The sequence below is a fragment of the Cornus florida genome, unplaced genomic scaffold (assembly GCF_030987335.1).
Source record: "Cornus florida cultivar Cherokee Brave unplaced genomic scaffold, ASM3098733v1 CherokeeBrave_3.0.0_Hap2_Chr06, whole genome shotgun sequence".
Lineage (NCBI taxonomy): Eukaryota > Viridiplantae > Streptophyta > Magnoliopsida > Cornales > Cornaceae > Cornus > Cornus florida.
The window spans coordinates 55,814,219-55,833,097 of NW_026775576.1; the positions used below are offsets into that span (position 1 = coordinate 55,814,219).

Consider the following 18,879-nt stretch of genomic DNA (forward strand, 5'->3'; position numbering starts at 1 on the left):
GAAGGTACCACTTTTTGACCTCCAGGTGCTATATTTTCTAAGCACTCACTTAGCTAGCTTGGAGAATATTTTGTGTTATTATAGCGCTAATGGAGTTGTTTATGGATGTAATGTGCAACTTAATCACATTACACATGTATATAATTGAGTTAATTCCACTTACACCCCCTGACCTTAGACCATATAGCACTTACACCCCCTCTAGGTTTCAATATTCCACGCATACCCCCTAACCTTTGACTATATCAACTTACCCCCTGCCATTAAGTAACAGACGTTTAGTGCTGATGTCAGGATGGATAAATGGGTAGAAGGTCAATTTGGCCCTTTGCAATGGCTGAAATGACATTTTTAACTTTATTGACAATTGCAGAGTTACAAAACTTAATTGGAATGAAGTGTTTATTGAGAGAGTGTTGTATCTCTTTGACAATTATGTTTATTGAGAGAGTGTGGTATCTCTTTAACAACTATTGAGATTAAATTATCCTTTTGTTCGACACCATGGAACCAAGGAAACAACAGGCCAATTTTTCATTCATTCAATTGCTTCAAGTTTGGAATGAAATTTTTTTTTTTATAGTACATTCATGTAATAGTCGAAGAAAATTCAGTGAGGCCCTAGTATAATAAGCCATACAATACTAATTCATGAAAACCCAATGCAAAAGAGTAACTTCATTTCACTCCATTTAAGGTAGATGCCACTATAATAAGCAATACAATGGTTGCAAAAACATACCAACGTAATCCACAATCAAAAGTTGCAAAGCTATTCTTTTTTAAAAGTTAAAAAATAGCTAGCACCAACAGATTGCAAAATACCAGCAAAAAAAAAAATGACGCTGTTCAACATTACAAACGTCCCATATCCCACATCGTTTCAAGTACATTTTGGATTCTGAGATCCTCCTATCCCACTTCCTCTGACTCCCAATTGGGCAAATACAAGTATGTATTTCCTTGTTCTGTGGTAAACCAATTTGTGGCCCTTTTCCTTTGTGTGGTCCTAGTGAGAGTCCTCTTGTTTGTGTATTTGATGGACATGCATTCTCTCTGTTTCTGTGTGTAGTTGGAACAAAAGAACCACTTTGTCTCTGTGACTGTCACATGCAATAAAAATTAAGGTGTTAAGGCATTGTATAATAATAATAAGGAACAAAAGTAATATAAAAACAGACAATTCTAAACTTTGAATAATAATAATTTTAATCATCAAAATTAAAAAAGAATTTATAATTTGCCCAACACCTTGCAGGTGACCTCATTATCCAACTTAGCAGTACTGCTGTTTAAAACATTCTGAACAATTACATAAGAATTTTGAGTTTACTTAAGAGGTTGAATATTTCCATTGGAGCTCTTGAAAAATGCAATCTATTACTACATTAGATACAAAAAGACAGCACTATCATGTAACATGAAAAAAAAAAAAAAAAAAAAAAAAAAAATTGCCCAATTAATACAACTATGAAAGAATTCACAGATTTGTACTAGATATATATATTTGATATTAAGAAACAAAAAACAACTTCAAAAAATAATAATAAAAAAATCACTGATTCTTACCAACAAATGGCGTTTGGAAAATTTTCACTGACCGTGCAGAATATATAACATGGAAAAGTGCAAATGAACATTGACCTATAGTACTAACAACTAAGTTATACTAAGAAATTGTTCTACAACAAAAATTATATCAAAAGTCGAGAAAATTACATCTTATAAGCCTTGTAGGAGAGATGACTTCACTGAAAAGATCAGTCAAAGAGTCTAAAAACAGCTATAAAGAGGTGGTGATTGCACAAGAAACAGTTGATGGAGTTAAAGTAAATGACATTGAGACCAATTTGGCAGTCATGAAGGTGTTGCTAGAAATACTTTCTTCTTCTTTATTTTTATTTTTTTTCTTTTTCTGTTTTACATTCAAAATTGATAAGGATTTTAAGCGATTGGATGTGAGTGTAACAACCAATCCCCATATGGTTGGTGTAGCCAAAAAGAAACTGTTATAGGAAGCAGCCTTCTAACTGAATAAATAGAACGAATCCATTACATGGCCAATGTCTACTAATTGCATTTCATAAACAAACTGAATTAACACAAATGATATGTCATTTCTATTTTAGTCTAACTGTTTGGGGTTGGCAACTTGAATTCTGCCGTACTTTACTTTCATCTCAATAAACTGTGGCTGGAATCATGAGATTTCTTCTTGACAACTTCTAAATTTCACACTTATCTGCAAGAGTTACTATCCCCTGTTACAGAACTTGGGAAGTGGCTTCTTTCTCTAGCATATTGGGAAGTCCCTTTGAAGTCTATGATATTCTGCTCAGTTTTCATGTATGTTATTTGCTGGTAAGGTTTTTATTTGAAGACTTATTTTCTATTCTGTTGGTCATTTGGACAACATGACTGCATGATAAAAATGCAGCAGAGTTGCTATCATGGGCTTTATACTTGAATAAGGCTTTAAGTGTTTCACAATCTAAATGAAAGCAATTCCAGCATTTTGGTTAAGTAGCTGTAATACAAAGGAGTGATATTAAGATTTTAAAAATAACTTACGGTAGTATATTTCAGGCGATCGATTGAAAATGTGGCACAGGAAATTGCGTTAAGTTGTTATGTTATTGTCTTTAGATTTTTATGGGACTACATAAAATTTGGTAAAGCCTTGTTTTCTTTGCCTTGGCTTCTGGCAAGTTCCCACAAGTTCGGAGTTTGTTATCATTTTGCCTTTGTCCATTTGATACAGAGCATGTTTTTCTATTTAGTCTTATCCTAGTTCTAGAAGTTGAATGGCCTAATTATATAATCAATCATCCAATTTAGTAGGGACCGTAGGGTCTAGTGTATTTAGAATTTGAGAGATGGTTCTGAAGTTTTGATTGATTGTGTGATGCAACTTTTTCTATTGGCAAAGTTTGAGGGATTCTAGGTAGGATCTTAGAAGAGATTTTTTGTATTCTTTTTGTTTAATTCACTTTCTGCTACCAGATTTATTGTCCCCACTCCCCTTCTTCACTTTCATCCTGAGGCCTAGATTCATTAAGAAGCCCTCTATCCAACAAATTTAACCTTTCATTGAACTCTAGAACTCTTAATAGCTTTGGTCCAGAATTTTCTGCAACTACTTTTTTGGGAATCTAAAAAGTGATACGTTTAGGATCAAGAAAATACTCTTCTAGTCCACAAAGCCGACTACCTATCAATGGGTTAGTAGGGAGCATTCATCCAAGTTTTCTAGTGTTGTCCATGTTCATTTGGTACTAGAGCTTGTACAAATTGCTTTTATGCCCTTGTTACACATCTTTATTTGAAACAACAATCAAATTTGGCCATGGAGGCTTTGATTCAATAGGATGAGGGGTGTATGCAGCTAGCTAGCATTTTTACCTAAAAAGCTGCCTCCTGAAGTTTACAAATTGGAACCAATTGCCTTCATTTAGAAGATAAGAATTTGTGCCATTAGAAAAAGGGAAATCTTGGAGTGGGATTATCATTGCTGCACAAAACCAGCTTGTCACTGTAGAACATCCTTTCAAAATCAGAAAGGTGGCTCTTTCATTTATGTTAAAGGGTCCTCTATTTGCAAAATGGAAGTGGAAGTTTGATTTTAGAGGTGGAAGACAAGCAAACCCAATTCTTCTCTCTATCCCTCGCTATCTCAGAACTAGACACCATGCCTCTTCTTCACACCCTCTTCTTCATAGAACCCTTTCATATAATCCCAATTTCCAAACAGGTAATATACACACACACACATATATACTACACCTATAATTTTCATTTTAGGTTACAATTGTGTCATATATATATATATATTTTCATTTCTATATTTTCTCTACATTACTCACTCTAATTCCAAATGGGTTTTTGTGATTTGGTATTAGATATGTTGTTTTGTGGTTTTGATAATTGTGTTTGGTATTATGCCATTAATATTTTTCAAATTAGCTTTTAATTCTAGTAGGGAAAGAATAACATGAATTTGCTTTATATTGGGGCTATTGAGTTTTTGTTTCCATGTTGCAGGATATAAATATTCAATTCACGCAATACATGAACCAACTGTGGAAGTTGTAGCTCCCAAGAAAGAAGATGATGATGAACAATCGTCTCCAAATTGGAAGGTTACGATGCTTTATGATGGTGATTGCCAGCTTTGCATGCGCGATGTTTGCATTTTACATTTTATTTTCAAGTTTTTAATTTGATTCCAACGTACTGTTATTCATGAATTGGTGTTAATTTGAAAAAATGTTTATATAATTAAATTACCAGGTCAACATGTTAAGGGAGCGGAATGAGCGCTACGGATCAATCAAGTTTGTTAACATAAGTTCAGATGAATATAGTCTAGAGGAGAATCAAGGCCTTGACAACAAAGCTGTATGTTTACTAATTAAAAATTATTAAAAAATTGAATTTTTGTCGTGGTACCAATGCTAAAAGAATACCTGCATATTGAGAGGTGGAATCAAAAATTTGGTATAGAAACAATAAAAACATATAGAATTAGAGGGTATAATATAGCTCATGTCTCTTTAAAAAAAAAAAAAAAAACCTAGATGAAAATCAGACATCCAATTGAGAAAAAAAAAATTATAGCACTAATCATCTACAGAATAAATGACAGAGAGAGAGAGTACTTACCATAACTAGAAAATGGGGGCGTTTTGAAGGAAAAGAATGACTCCTTTGGCTTCTACATTCACTTGTGGGCAGGTGCCCTAGGGAAATAGGTCTCGTTGCAGATGCTGAGGCGTATCGCCATCTTTAGAGACAGATTTTCTTGCTGCTGGCTCACCGATAGCTCTTTTCTTCTTCTTCTGAAAGAGGGCCGGGATTTCGTGGTAGCCTGGTCTTGCTTCGCTAGTTAGACAGAGAGGGGGAGAGAGAGGGTGCACGAATGAGGGTGAAATGGCTATTACAGAGAGGGGAAGAGAGAGAGAAAAGGCTCTTCAAGAATGATATTTGAGTGACGGTTAGGGCAGAGAAAGAGAGTGCTCTTGCACAAATGAGATTTCGTGAGGTTAGGGCTCTAAAAGGTCAAATGTATTAGAAAATGGACAAGGGCATTTTAGGCAATATAGAAAATAGGGAGAAGGGCATTTTAGGTACGTAACACAAATTTTAAACAGTAAGAATTCATGTACCACATCTGTAATTTAGTCAAACACATTTTTTTGAAACTATGGTACTTTGACTCAATGGATATGTAAATATGGGCCACTAAACCTATTTATATGTAAAAATCCCTACTATATATATATATCATATAGTTATAACAAGAATATTGAATAAACAACCTTCGAAAAAGAAAAGAAAAGAATATTAAACAAACTATCCAAAAAAAAAAAAATTTAAAGTAAATTTATAATCAATGACAAGGGCCATTAAATTACTGAACCAATATCCGTTAGTGTAATTGCATTATACATTTTTATATATGCATGTCTTGATGTATAAACATGATTTATTTACATATTTAATTTTTTACAAAACTGATATTTAAATTATGATTGCGTTTTAAGGCCAAACATAAATTATTAAGGTAAAAAAAGTTAAAGTTTACAATATAAAGGATAGTTATGGTTCTACAAAATAAGGAATGATGCATTAATGAATTTAGGCACCTTCTTTATTGTCATCGCAAAAAAAAATAATAATAAAAAATAAAAATATGTAGTGCAAACGTTTAAAAAAAAAAATACGAATACTGTCTCGTGTTAAAATCGGTATTAAATATGTTTTACTAAAGTTTATAATCCTTTTAATGATCAGTATGCCATTTTTACTGACAGCTGATATAATCCAATCACAAATACACACATAATTTGTAATTTAAAAATCAGAAAAGTAATAAATAAATATAATAATTATTTTTTGAAAAATAAAAAATCAATCAATCTCTTTAATTTTCTTATTTTATCACTTTGTTGATTTTGTAATTATAGATTTTTTTATTTTGTCACTTTGTTGATTTTGTAATTACAAATTACCTGTAAGCGGTCAGTAGGGATGACCTGCTCACCAATGAGTAGATTAGTATTGACCTTTTACAAATCCTTATAATATAGTTGATTGTATTACTAATACAAAAGACTTCATGACTAATTTTAAGAGGACGCTCTCAGCTCTCTCATAGTAGCATCACAACCTGCTATTCCCCCATGGTGCAACTCACAATAGGCCCCTCCAAGGCCTACCAATTCAGCTTGAAGTCTTACCTTGATTCTAGTACTCGCTAGCTTTGATTTAGCTTCCTAAAACATTGAAATATGATTTAGAAAAAAATTATATTGTTAAACTAGATATGATTGAGTATATTTTTTAAAAATAATTAGTTTAGCACTAATTCGGTTAAAATCGATTTTTTTTTGAATTTTTTTTAAGGAGTAGTGCTCATATTGAGTCCAAAGTAACAAAGTGTGATAGTCATTCTTGACACAAGTATTTAATTCCGGAGCAATTTGCATCAAATTAAAGTTCTTGTTTTGTCGATCTCTAAAGAAGTTTTGGAGATCTGTTTTTAGAGACTATTGAACGTGCATTTGTCATATACAAACCCGTTGGGATATTATGGTTCAAATTAAGTGGAGTTAGTTGAATTTCAAGTAAGCCAATTAAACCTTACACCTCACACCTCTGGTTTAAGATCAGAGTTTTTAGAATCCAGGAGTGACACAAACAGCATATATATATTATATATAACTGTCTATATATAACCCAAAGATATATATATATATTTTTGACCCAACAAGTTAAAACGTACCATCAACAAACACACACACATACATATATAGATTATAGAGTCTTCAAACTTACATCGAGTACGGACTGTTTTTGATCCCATATAGCTTGGGGACAGCTAAAAAGAAGTGGCAGATAACATTAAGAACGCACATACATAACATGTAGTATCTTAATGGGACCTTTTACCCGCCAATTTTAGAAGGGCAAACTTTTAAACTAGGGACTACTTCACATCTGGATCTGGTTCAACAGCAGGACAGCATCTGGTGTAGAATTCTTGTCACCAACAATAGTGAAGTACTTTCCCTTCACACCTTTGCGGTCTTGGCCGAGAACATGAGGTAGTAATATGATTGGTGCACGGATGGGGGTAGGAAAGGGAAAAATATTTTGAAGCCCAAAATGTTCTCAGGATACTTCAGGCCATATTTGATCGCAACAAACTTTACGGCCTCTTCGGCGTCTTTGGCCTCTTTGACCTCCAATACCTTTCCTTCAGCATCAATTGGAGCGGGCGTCACCGTAGATAAGTGCTCCAAAATTTTGAAATGCAGGACCAAATGATGGCGATTTTCTGTAAACATGGTCATAGTGAAGTAAAATTTCAATTCATCCGTGCAGTCTTTGCCCTCGAACATGAGGCTGTAAAACGCAGGGTCTTTGCCCTCGAAAATTATTTTGAAACCCGTACAGTACTTCGCCGCCAGGAAATCCACTCCGTTTTTGGCCGCAGCGAACTTTGCGGCCTTTATTGCTATATCGTCATCTTCCTTGAAAGCCAGCCCCTTTCCATCAGCTGTGTTTGGTGGGAACGTTGCTCCTTCCCATTACCACCTCCCATTCCATCACCTGTGATTTGTGTGCACAGCAGGACCACCGGATCAGGAAATAAATTCACCGCCATTGATCTTGAGGTCTTTGGCCCAGAACACGAGGAAGTAATATACCTTCGAAAGCTATTGCTTCCTTCGAAAGCTATTTTGAAGGCCGACTTGATCCCGAAGAAATCAACTTGGGGATTGGACTTAGACGCAGCAAACTCTGCGGCCTTTATCGCCTCAGGGTCATCTTGGCTTACATACTGCACCTTCCCCTCAACATCTCCCATTTGAAAGGTTCCCCAACTCATTGGGTTCGTGATACCTGACATTCTCTCTGTACAATATATAGTTTGTGATATGATGTGCAAGGAAATGGGGGTGGAGGGTTATATATTTATAGGGGAACAATTCTTAGATGTTGGTGAGTCAGATTTAGTGAATCAGTTAAAATTGAATAAATAATTAGGCAGTCAATGCATCTTTCAAATAAATCTTAACATTAATCTTTCATTAGATTAGTCCATGTTAAAAAAATTTAATAATTTTTCATTGGTGAGTTGGGGATTCATACTAATCTAAGATGTAGTCCAATTACAAATACACCCTCGTTATAGGATTATATAATTCACACTTAAAAACATTAATTTCTTTAAACTAATTTGGTCCATCCCATTTGGATACAAATTTATTTCCCTTGCGATTCATGACAATTAGTCTACGAATAGCTAATACTAAGTCTCAAACTTGAAATGACCGAGTTCAAACTTTCTTATTGAATGCTTTAGAAAGTCGAGCTTGATAACACTCTAGCTGTTGTTGAGCTTTTAATCTCTTCCCATCCAATGCTTCCGCGATCTTCATCTCATTCGCCATTTGAAGGCCAATGATCAGGGTTTGATATTCAGCTACATTATTTGATTAGTTTTCAGCGAATGCAAAAAAGTATGGCATAACATGTCTTTTTGGGGAAACAAAAACTACGCCTTCTCCGGCTCCGTCTGATCGTGCTGCCCCATCGAAAAATTCATCTATGGAGGGAGGATGTCCACAAAGAAGACTTCTTAATCAGGAAAATCTTCAGAAATTTCCCAATCGGCTGGAATAGGATGGTCAGCTAAGAAATCTGCCAAGACTTGCCTTTTCACTGCTTTTCGTGGCATATAAATAATTTCAAATTCGTTAAACAAATTTGACCACCTCGCCAAGTGTCCGGAAAGGATCGGTTTAGAAATGACATCTTTGAGAGGATCAGTTCTTGCAATAAGATGTATCATATGAGCCAAGAAATAATACTTCAATTTCTTAGAGGCGAAGACAAGTGCGAGGCATGTTTTTTCAATTGGAGGATAATTTCGCTCTGTCGGGGTGAGTCTGCGACTTAAGTAATACAATGCCTTCTCTTTATGTTCTTTATTATTCTGAGCAAGTAAGGCACCCAGCGATTCTAGTGGCGATGACTTACAAGTTGGACCAGCCAATCAGGAATCGGGCGAATTGGATTCAAGTGGTATAAGTTTGGATTAAAGTGGTGATGAACACCCAAAAATGGAAAGTATGGCACCAACTCCACCGTTGTTCGAGTTTGAGTCCCTCGCAACTGATATATCAAACCAATCGTCTGCTGAGGATGTTCCTGATTCAGTGCCTAAGCCACTCAGAAAATAAGTATCACAATGTCACACTAGAGGTATTCCTAAACCCACATATGAACCCGAACTTTCTAGTAAAGTTAAGTATCCCATGAATCATTATGTGTCGAACCATCGTTTGTCAGAATCAAATTTGTCATTTGTAAATCAATTATCTACTATATCTATTCCTAACAGTGTGAAAAAAGCTTTAGTTGACCCTAGGTGGAAAACAACTATGAATGAGGAGATGAAATCCTTACAGAAAAATAAAACTTGGGAACTCATTGATCCTCCACCAGGAAAAAAACTAGTAGGATGTCGATAGATTTACACTGTGAAGTACAAAACCGATGGCACAGTTAAACGCTTTAAAGCAAGATTGGTGGCAAAAGGTTACACCCAAACCTATGTAATTGATTATACAGAGATGTTCGCACCTGTAGCCAAAATCAACACAGTTCGTGTTTTGTTGTCTTTAGCTGTAAACTTGGATTGGCCATTACAACAATTCGATGTGAAGAATGCCTTTCTGCATGGTGAATTATCTGAAGAAGTCTACATGGATCTCCCACTAGGATGCATGATACCTGAAAAGTATAGTTGGGAAGTCTGCAAGTTAAAGAAATCATTATATGGGTTGAAACATCTCCGAGAGCATGGTTTGGAAGATTCACAAAGTTGATGAAAGCCTTTGGCTACCGTCAGAGCAATTCAGACCACACATTATTCCTAAAGAAACAACAGGGTAAGATCGCTGCACTTATTGTATATGTAGATGACATAGTGGTTATAGGGAATGATCCTGAAGAAATGAAGGCTCTCAAGAAGTACTTGTCCAGAGAATTCGAAATGAAAGTTCTAGGTCCTTTGAGATATTTTCTTGGGATCGAAGTATCTTGGTCTAATAAAGGAATTTTTCCATCTCAAAGAAAATATGCCTTAGATCTATTACAAGAGACTGGCATGACAGCATGTCAACTAGTTGAGACACCAGTGGAAGAAGGACTGAAGTTATATGTTGAGTCCAACCAAGTACCTGCTAATAACGGAAGATACCAAAGACTAGTAGGGAGATTGATGTACTCAGCACACACAAGACCGGATCTAGCTTATGCATTGAGCATTGTTAGCCAGATTATGCATAATCCTGGATAGCAACATATGACTGCAGTTATGCGCATTTTAAGGTATCTGAAATCTGCTCCTAGAAAAGGAATTTTGTTCACTAAAAATAATGGTTATCAAAACATAGATGCATATACTGATGCTGACTGGGCTGGAGCTATAGATGATAGGCGATCTACTTCTGGTTACTTCACTTTTGTATAAGGTAATCTTGTTACATAAAGAAGTAAGAAACAAAATGTTGTTGCTCGCTCGAGTGCAGAAACTGAATTCAGAGGTATGGCACTTGGACTTTGTGAAACTTTGTGGTTAAGACTTCTCTTGCAGGATTTGGGTTATCAACCTGGGCAACCGATTCGACTATATTGTGACAATAAAGTAGCATGTGATATTGCCCATAATCCAATTCAACATGATCGTACAAAGCATGTCGAAATAGACAGATTCTTCATTAAGGAGAAGTTGGATGGAAAAATTGTGGAGTTGCCTAAAATTCGATCTGAGAATCAACTATCTGACATTCTCACCAACCAAAGCAGTCTCAAATCAAGTGTTTTCAAAAAATTTAGACAAGTTGGGCATGTGTGACATCTATGCACCAACTTGAGGGGGAGTGTTGAGATTTTACCTATTGTACAGCTGTAGGATTGAATTATTTTATCCTTCATTTAGGGCTAATTGGTAGGTAATTAGTTTCCCGATTATTGAATATTTAGTTACCTATTTTAGCTAGATATTACTCTATAAATTGAATGTAACACCATCGTGAATAATATCGAATAGAGTTTTAATTCCCATATTATTTCTCTGAATTTCAAGAGGACTATGCAAATTCCGCAAGTGGTCCACCACATCACAGAAAGAGTTAAGCCGTGGAAAATCAGACCATGATGTTGGAAAGTGAAAGGAAAAGAATTTTGATCGGAATTTGATGTTGGAAAGTGAAAGGAAAAGAAAGTGAAATGAGGGAAAAGAAAATTTGATTATTATTATGCATTTGGTTAAAATGAATTTTTTTAAAAAAAATTGTGAAAAAATATTGTTTCATTAGTTTGAATAGTAAGAGATTGAAAAGAAAGTGATTTTGTATACCAAAAGTACATTTACCAATTCAATATAAAGTAATATGCATCACATAAAAATATATATGTATATACAATTGGGTTATATATATATATATATATATATATATATATATATATATATATGTCGAAATACAAATTTATTTATTTATTTAATTTTTTTAAGTTTGTAATATATATTAGGACTCCACTAGAGTATTAGATTATCTCACTTTTTTTTAGAGTGTGGAGAAGAGTCCTAACTTATAGAATCATAAAGTTCTAAGAATTCTAATATATCTATACATGAAGAAAGAGAATGAATGAATAAACAATTAATAAGGACATAATACAGAATCAAAATATAATGATACAATTTTCACAGAAAATTAGAATTTTTCCGTGTCATTTGGAGAAAATATTTTTATGAAAATCAAAATATAAAGATACAACTTTTACAGGAAACTAGAAATTATGCACATGCTTAAATCCTAAAAGAGTTCTCAACTCACTTTATCATTAAAGGGTATAACTTTTTTTTTTTTTTTTAAGGAAATCAAAGGTTTATAAACTTCCAAAAACAAATATTTACCACTACAAACAAAATAGGATGAACCTATGGGCGGGTGTGCCGTAAGCGGGTGCGAGACACTAACAGGCTACCACATTGGGCGAGTTACGGGTGCGCAATTTCACATCGCCTAGGTAAAAGAAAGATGAAGTGTTTATATGTGGTGGTATTATACCATACCATGTAAATCTTAATCTATATATTACTGCGTATTTCATTTTTCTTCTTTCTTTTTCCACACCTCTTCATGAAACACAGAGTTCCAGCGAGCTCTAAATTTGTTTTACAAAAAATACATAGGGCCATCTTTAACAGGTCAATGGAATAAAATAATAATAAACAAACAAAAATATTTTGTTTTTTTTCGAAATGCTAAGTAATTTATAAGGGATCATTTGTATAGTGGGCCAACAAAGTAGAAGTAAAAGAAATACAAGCCCGAAGGCCAACCAACCGAGCCCAAGGAAGGTATACTATCATACTTAGTCCGATCCAAACCATCCATGTGCTTTCAAAGCACTGCAGCGTCGCCACCCAGCGAGATATTCCGATTACGATCCGGCGGTCTGGGACGGTGATAGGAATGGTAATTTTAGAAACAACATGAATCATAAATGACAAAAGCGGTTAACTTTTTGAAAAATATAATAGCTGAATTTGTTTAACTAAGATTTTAAATTTGTAATGTAATAGTTTAGGAAATAGGAAAAATTTTCGTTTATCAGAGCAAAAATAGTTTGTTTAAGATGATTTTAGATGAAAAATCAATGCCAAAGTGTTTACTACAATTAGACATTAATCATTGGAGAAAAAAAAAAAAACAAAACAAACAAACAAAAAGGCAGTTGCTGTACAATTTTTTGCCCGTTCTAGTAGCTAAGAATTTTTAGTGACATTTAAGTACTATATATCATAGTTTTTTTTTTTTTTTTTTAAGTTAAGGGTAAGCTTGTATTGATGGTAGAATAATTACAAGAGCACTCAAAAGGGAGGGGAAAACAGAATAATCATGAAGGCGGAGGCCATTTCCAGAGACAATAAGACAACAATAGGTTCAAGGACCTCTACAATACAAAGCAACCATTGAAACAAGAATATATTATAACTCTATATCATAGTTAGAACAAGAATATTGAATAAACAACCTTCGAAAAAGAAAAGAAAAGAATATTAAACAAACTATCAAAAAAAAAATTTAAAAGTAAATTGATAATCAATGACAAGGGCCATTAAATTACTGAACCAATATCCATTAGTGTAATTGCATTATACATTTTTATATATGCATGTCTTGATGTATAAATCTGATTTATTTACATATTTAATTTTTTACAAAACTGATATTTAAATTATGATTGCGTTTTAAAGCCAAACATAAATTATTAAGGTAAAAAAAGTTAAAGTTTACAATATAAAGGAAAGTTATGGTTTTATAAAATAAGGAATGATGCATTAATGAATTTAGGTACCTCCTTAATTGTCATCTCAAAATAATTAAAAAAAAAAATATGTAGTGCAAACGTATAAAAAAATTGGAATATGAATACTATCTCGTGTTAAAATCGGTATTAAATATGTTTTACTAAAGTTTATAATCCTTTTAACGGTGAGTAGGTTATTTTTACCGACAGTTGATATAGTCCAATCACAAATACACACATAAGTTGTAATTACAAAATCAGAAAAATAATAAATAAATATAATAATTTTTCTGTTTAATTTTCTTATTTTATCACTTTGTTGATTTTGTAATTACAGATTTTTTTTATTTTATCACTTTGTTGATTTTGTAATTACATATTACCTGTGAGCTGTCAATAGGGATGATCTACTCACCGATACGTTGATTAGTATTGTCGTTTTACAAATCCTTGTAATATAGTTGATTGTATTACTAATACAAAAGAGTTCATGACTAATTTTAAGAGGACGCTCTCTCATAGTAGCATCACAACCTGCTATTCCCCCATAGTGCAACTCACAATAGGCCCCTCCAAGGCCTACCAATTCAGCTTGAATTCTTACCTTGATTCTAGGATTCGCTAGCTTTGATTTAGCTTCCTAAAACATTGAAATATGATTTAGAAAAAATTTATATTGTTAAACTAGATATGATTGAGTATATTTTTAAAAATAATTAGTTTAGCACTAATTCGGTTAAAATCGAATTTTTTATGAATTTTTTTAAGGAGTGGTGCTCATATTGAGTCCAAAGTAACTAAGTGTGATAGTCATTCTTGACAAAAGTATTTAATTCCGGAGCAATTTGCATCAAATTAAAGTTCTTGTTTTGTCTCTAAAGGAGTTTTGGAGATCTGTTTTTAGAAACTATTGAACGTGCATTTGTCATATACAAACCCATTGGGATATTATGGTTCAAATTTAGTGGAGTTATTTGAATTTCAAGTAAGCCAATTAAACCCTACACCTCACACCTCTGGTTTAAGATAAGAGTTTTTAGAATCCAGGAGTGACACAAACAGCATACATATATTATATATAACTGTCTATATATAACCCAAAGATATATATATATATATATTTTTGACCCAACAAGTTAAAACGTACAATCAACAAACACACACACACATGCATAAATAGATTATAGAGTCTTCAAACTTACATGGAGTACGGACTGTTTTTGATCCCATATAGCTAGGGGTCAGCTAACAACAAGTCCTTTTATTTCCTTGACAAGGGATCCTTTTATTTTATTTTAGATTGGCAGATAACATTAAGAACGTACATACATAATATGTAGTATCTTAATGGGACCTTTTACCCGCCAACTTTAGAAGGGCAAACTTTTAAACTAGGGACTACCTTCACATCTGGATCTGGTTCGATTAGCAGGACAGCATCTGGTGTAGAATTCTTGTCAACAACAATAGTGAAGTACTCTCTCTTCACACCTTTGCGGTCTTCGGCCGAGAACATGAGGTAGTAATATGGCTGGTGCACGGATGGGGGTAGGGAAGGGAAAAATATTTTGAAGCCCAAAATGATCACAGGATGCTTCAGGCCATATTTGATCGCAACAAACTTTACCACCTCTTGGGCCTCCTTTATCCAAGTTTCGTTGATAATCTCCACCTTTCCTTCAGCATCAATTGGAGCGGGCGTCACCGCAGATAAGTGGTCCAAAGTTTTGAAACGCAGGACCAAATGATGGCGATTTTCTGGAAACATGGTCATAGTGAAGTAAAATTTCAATTCACCCGTGCAGTCTTTGCCCTCGAACACGAGGCTGGAAAACGCAGGGTCTTTGCCCTCGAAAATTATTTTGAAACCCGTACAGTAATTCGGCGCCAGGAAATCCACTCCGTTTTGGGCCGCAGCGAACTTTGCGGCCTGTACTGCTATCTTGTCATCTTCCTTGAAAGCCAGCACCTTTCCATCAGCTGTGTTTGGTGGGAACGGTTGCTCCTTCCCATTACCACCTCCCATTCCAACATCTGTGATTATTGGTGTGCACAGCAGGACCACCGGATCAGGAAAGCCCTTAACGACTGTGAAATATAATTTAAATTCACCGCCATTGACCTTGAGGTCTTTGGCCCAGAACACGAGGAAGTAATATACTTCCTTGCTTCCTTCGAAAGCTATTTTGAAGGCCGACTTGATCCCAAAGAAATCAACTTGGGGATTGGACTTAGACGCAGCAAACTCTGCGGCCTTTATCGCCTCAGGGTCATCTTGGCTTACATACTGCACCTTCCCCTCAAAATCTCCCATTTGAAAGGTCCCCGAACTCATTGGGTTCGTGATACCTGACGTTCTCTCGGTACAATATATAGTTTGTGATATGATGTGCAAGGAAATGCGGGTGGAGGGTCATATATTTATAGGGAACAATTCTTAGATGTTGGTGAATCAGTTAAAATTGAATAAATAATTAGGTAATAATTGCATCTTTCAAATAAATCTTAACATTAATTTTTCATTAGATTAGTCCATGTTAAAAAAATTTAATAATTTTTCATTAGAAACCAAATGAACATTGAGTTTCTCGGGAACAATGCTTGGTTTTGATCTAGTGTCTGGCTTGTGAACGGCAAACCCAAACTGGAACAACAGGCGATTGAAACTGAAAGATATGGGTTTTGAACTTCTGATTCTTGTTGATTTTGTAGTTTGCAGTTGGAAAGAGAGAGAGCCGGGGGGGGGGGGGGGGGGGGCGATTTCAGAGTTGAGAACGAGAATGGGCGATTTCAGAGTTGAGAACGAGAATAGAGATGGAGGCGACTAGGGAGGCTGAAATGATTTGCCCTAAAACTATATTTGGCTATTTGGGAGGTTGAAATGATTTGCCCTAAATATATATATATATAATATATATATAAATTTCTGAAAAAGAAAAAAAAAATTATATAATAATATAATCAAATAAATAAATTTATAAATATATATATATATTTGGGTCCTTTTTTTACTAGATATTTTAGATATTTGATTCTTTTTTATTAAGTTTAATTTTAGTTCCCTTCTAATGTCTACAACTTGATTTGGAATGTGCTTAATATTACCATTACTGATGCAAATATGAATGGTAGGAATGGTAGTTGAAAAAGAATAGTGGTTGTGTCAAAAAAATAGCATTTTACATAAAATGCATCATTGGAGCAGAATTGTTAAAATGTAGCATTTTGACACTGTAGTACTGTCAAAATATAGATTTGGCATCCGAATTTAACATTTTACCGTTGGAGATTCTCTTACTTGTAAGGGGTAGGGTGATAAGCAATAGTTGGTAATGCGACAGAGATAGGGGTGATGTAGGGACTGTTATATCAATATTCAAATTTGAAATAGGAGTTGAATTACCCGAAATATCCCCTCGTATCCCAGGTGGTGGTGCGTGGGAACCACTGTAATCTCCCAGCACCCTACCAAAGCAAGATCAGTGTCTTGAATGGGCATGGATGGAGCCTCCTTGGACACCATTAGAGCCTGTGCAACTCCATTTGCCTCAAGCATTTGCATGTAGAAGCAAACTCATCCTCCTTTGACTTAAGAAGACTTTTGAGGAGAGATGCCTCATTAATTAAGTCTAACTTTAATGCATCCACGTGTGAGATAAAATTTTTGTAATTGGCAAATTTTGATGTCAAAATAAGTATGATTGAGTTGTAATTTCAAGTTATCTGATCAAGATCAAGATCAATCCACGAAATTGGAAAGTTGTTAAAAAATGATATACCGCGATCATCTAGAAAGGAAATAACAACACTTTAGGAAATTGTTTCTCACTTATGACACTTTACCTATATTGTATATTCTTCAAGTTATTAAAAATTCTTTCCAAGTTTTCAAACCTTCTTCAAGATTCTATCAAGTGGGAACCGGTTCAAGAACCTTAGTTTCGAAGAAAGCCTTCTCTCTTTTGGGAACTAGTTCCACATAAAGTTACCAAAACAGAATTCTTACCAAGTTTTCAAACCTTCTTAAGGATTCTATCAAGTGAGAACCGGTACCAAATTTGGGAACCGGTTCAAGAACCTTAGTTTCGAAGAAAGCCTTTTGTCTTTTTGGAACCGGTTCCACATATGGCTATCGGAACCACAACCTGATACAGTTTAGGTAACTTGTTTCCTGTTCTGTTTCAAACTTCCTAATTAGTTTAGAATACTACCAAAAGTCCTATGAACGAATTTTTATTTTTTATTTTTATTTATTTATTTATTTATTTTTATGCATGATTAGGTCTTTGAATATTCTATATAACCTTGATATTCATATATGTTTGTACGACTTTTGCATTACAACTTCGTATTTCATAAAAGCCTTAGAAAGATATTTTTGCAGAAAATCAATAAATCTCAACATTAACTTATTCTCAGAATTCTGTTCTGGAACTCAAGAAGACAGCAGTCCAGTGAATGGATGACTCAGAGCTTGAACATCAGACCTGGCCCATCTAATCTTCTCATGCCAGTGAATGTTGTAGCCATCAAAGTGAGAAGTAATGATTCAGGTCTTCGTAAAGACAAATGGGTGCGTGAATTTCTTGTCAAGAAAACCAAAAAAAAAATATGGAGTTAATGATCTAGAACAGCTCGAGTTTAGGTTTATTTTGTGCATATTCCTATATATATTTACAAGTTGCATCCAACAACATTCTGGGATGCCATGGATATCCTATTTTATTGGCAAATGCCTCATTCTGCGAGGGTAAGTCTATTAAAAAAGTGTGAGATAAGGTGACCTCATCCATATATACAAGTGCGCTTATGGTAGCTCGTGTCCTTAGTTACGGTGATCAATTAAAAAATGAAAATAAATAAATAAATAAATGAGGACTGGATTAAAGTCCAAATTAAGTGCCTCAAAGTGAAGTAACATGTTCCTATGGTAAAGCATGATTTTTCTGATATATTCTACATGAATATATTTGTGAGGATATCTAAAGAGCTAAGAAAATGATTGCACCTCAACATCTTTTGTAAGCCTCATCCCTGTGTATCTGATTCCCCACATGAAATATATATCTAACATGGACAGTTCTCTCTCATTGATTCCTGGTTCTTGCTTGGCTAGTTGAGAACCCCACTTGCTTTTTCACTTTATTTTATTCACACACTAGAATTAGTAAACATTTTAAGAAATAAAATAAAATAAAATTCAAGAATAAGGCCCTTCAATAATTATAGCTGGTTGCTACACACAGTATACTTTATTAAACCAACTAAGGACATAAGAATAATAAATAATAATAATAATATAAATCTCCTTGCCCATTTTTATGCCAATTCTTATAATTTTTGTACCTAAAGAGACTCGATCTGTTGTAATAACAATTTCATGGAAAATGTTTTGTTAGTACGTGCCAAAATCTTTTAAGCCACCCACTCTTTTTCCGTCAATTCAAACTAAAATGCTAGAGTGAAAAAAGGCATGTTCAATGT

The 18,879-nt window shown here is 34.3% G+C and overlaps 1 protein-coding gene across 1 annotated transcript; it reads left to right on the forward strand.

Moving 5' to 3' along the window:
* The first annotated feature begins 9,898 nt into the window (after window positions 1-9,898).
* On the forward strand, window positions 9,899-10,372 carry LOC132314133 (uncharacterized mitochondrial protein AtMg00810-like). The gene has a single exon (XM_059813033.1). The coding sequence runs from the start codon at window positions 9,899-9,901 to the stop codon at window positions 10,370-10,372; it is 474 nt and encodes a 157-aa protein (XP_059669016.1).
* The last annotated feature ends 8,507 nt before the right edge of the window (window positions 10,373-18,879 follow it).

What these genes read in the sequence shown, in the direction of transcription:
- LOC132314133 (XM_059813033.1), top strand. Translation starts at nt 9,899, where the DNA reads ATGAAAGCCTTTGGCTACCGTCAGAGCAATTCAGACCACACATTATTC.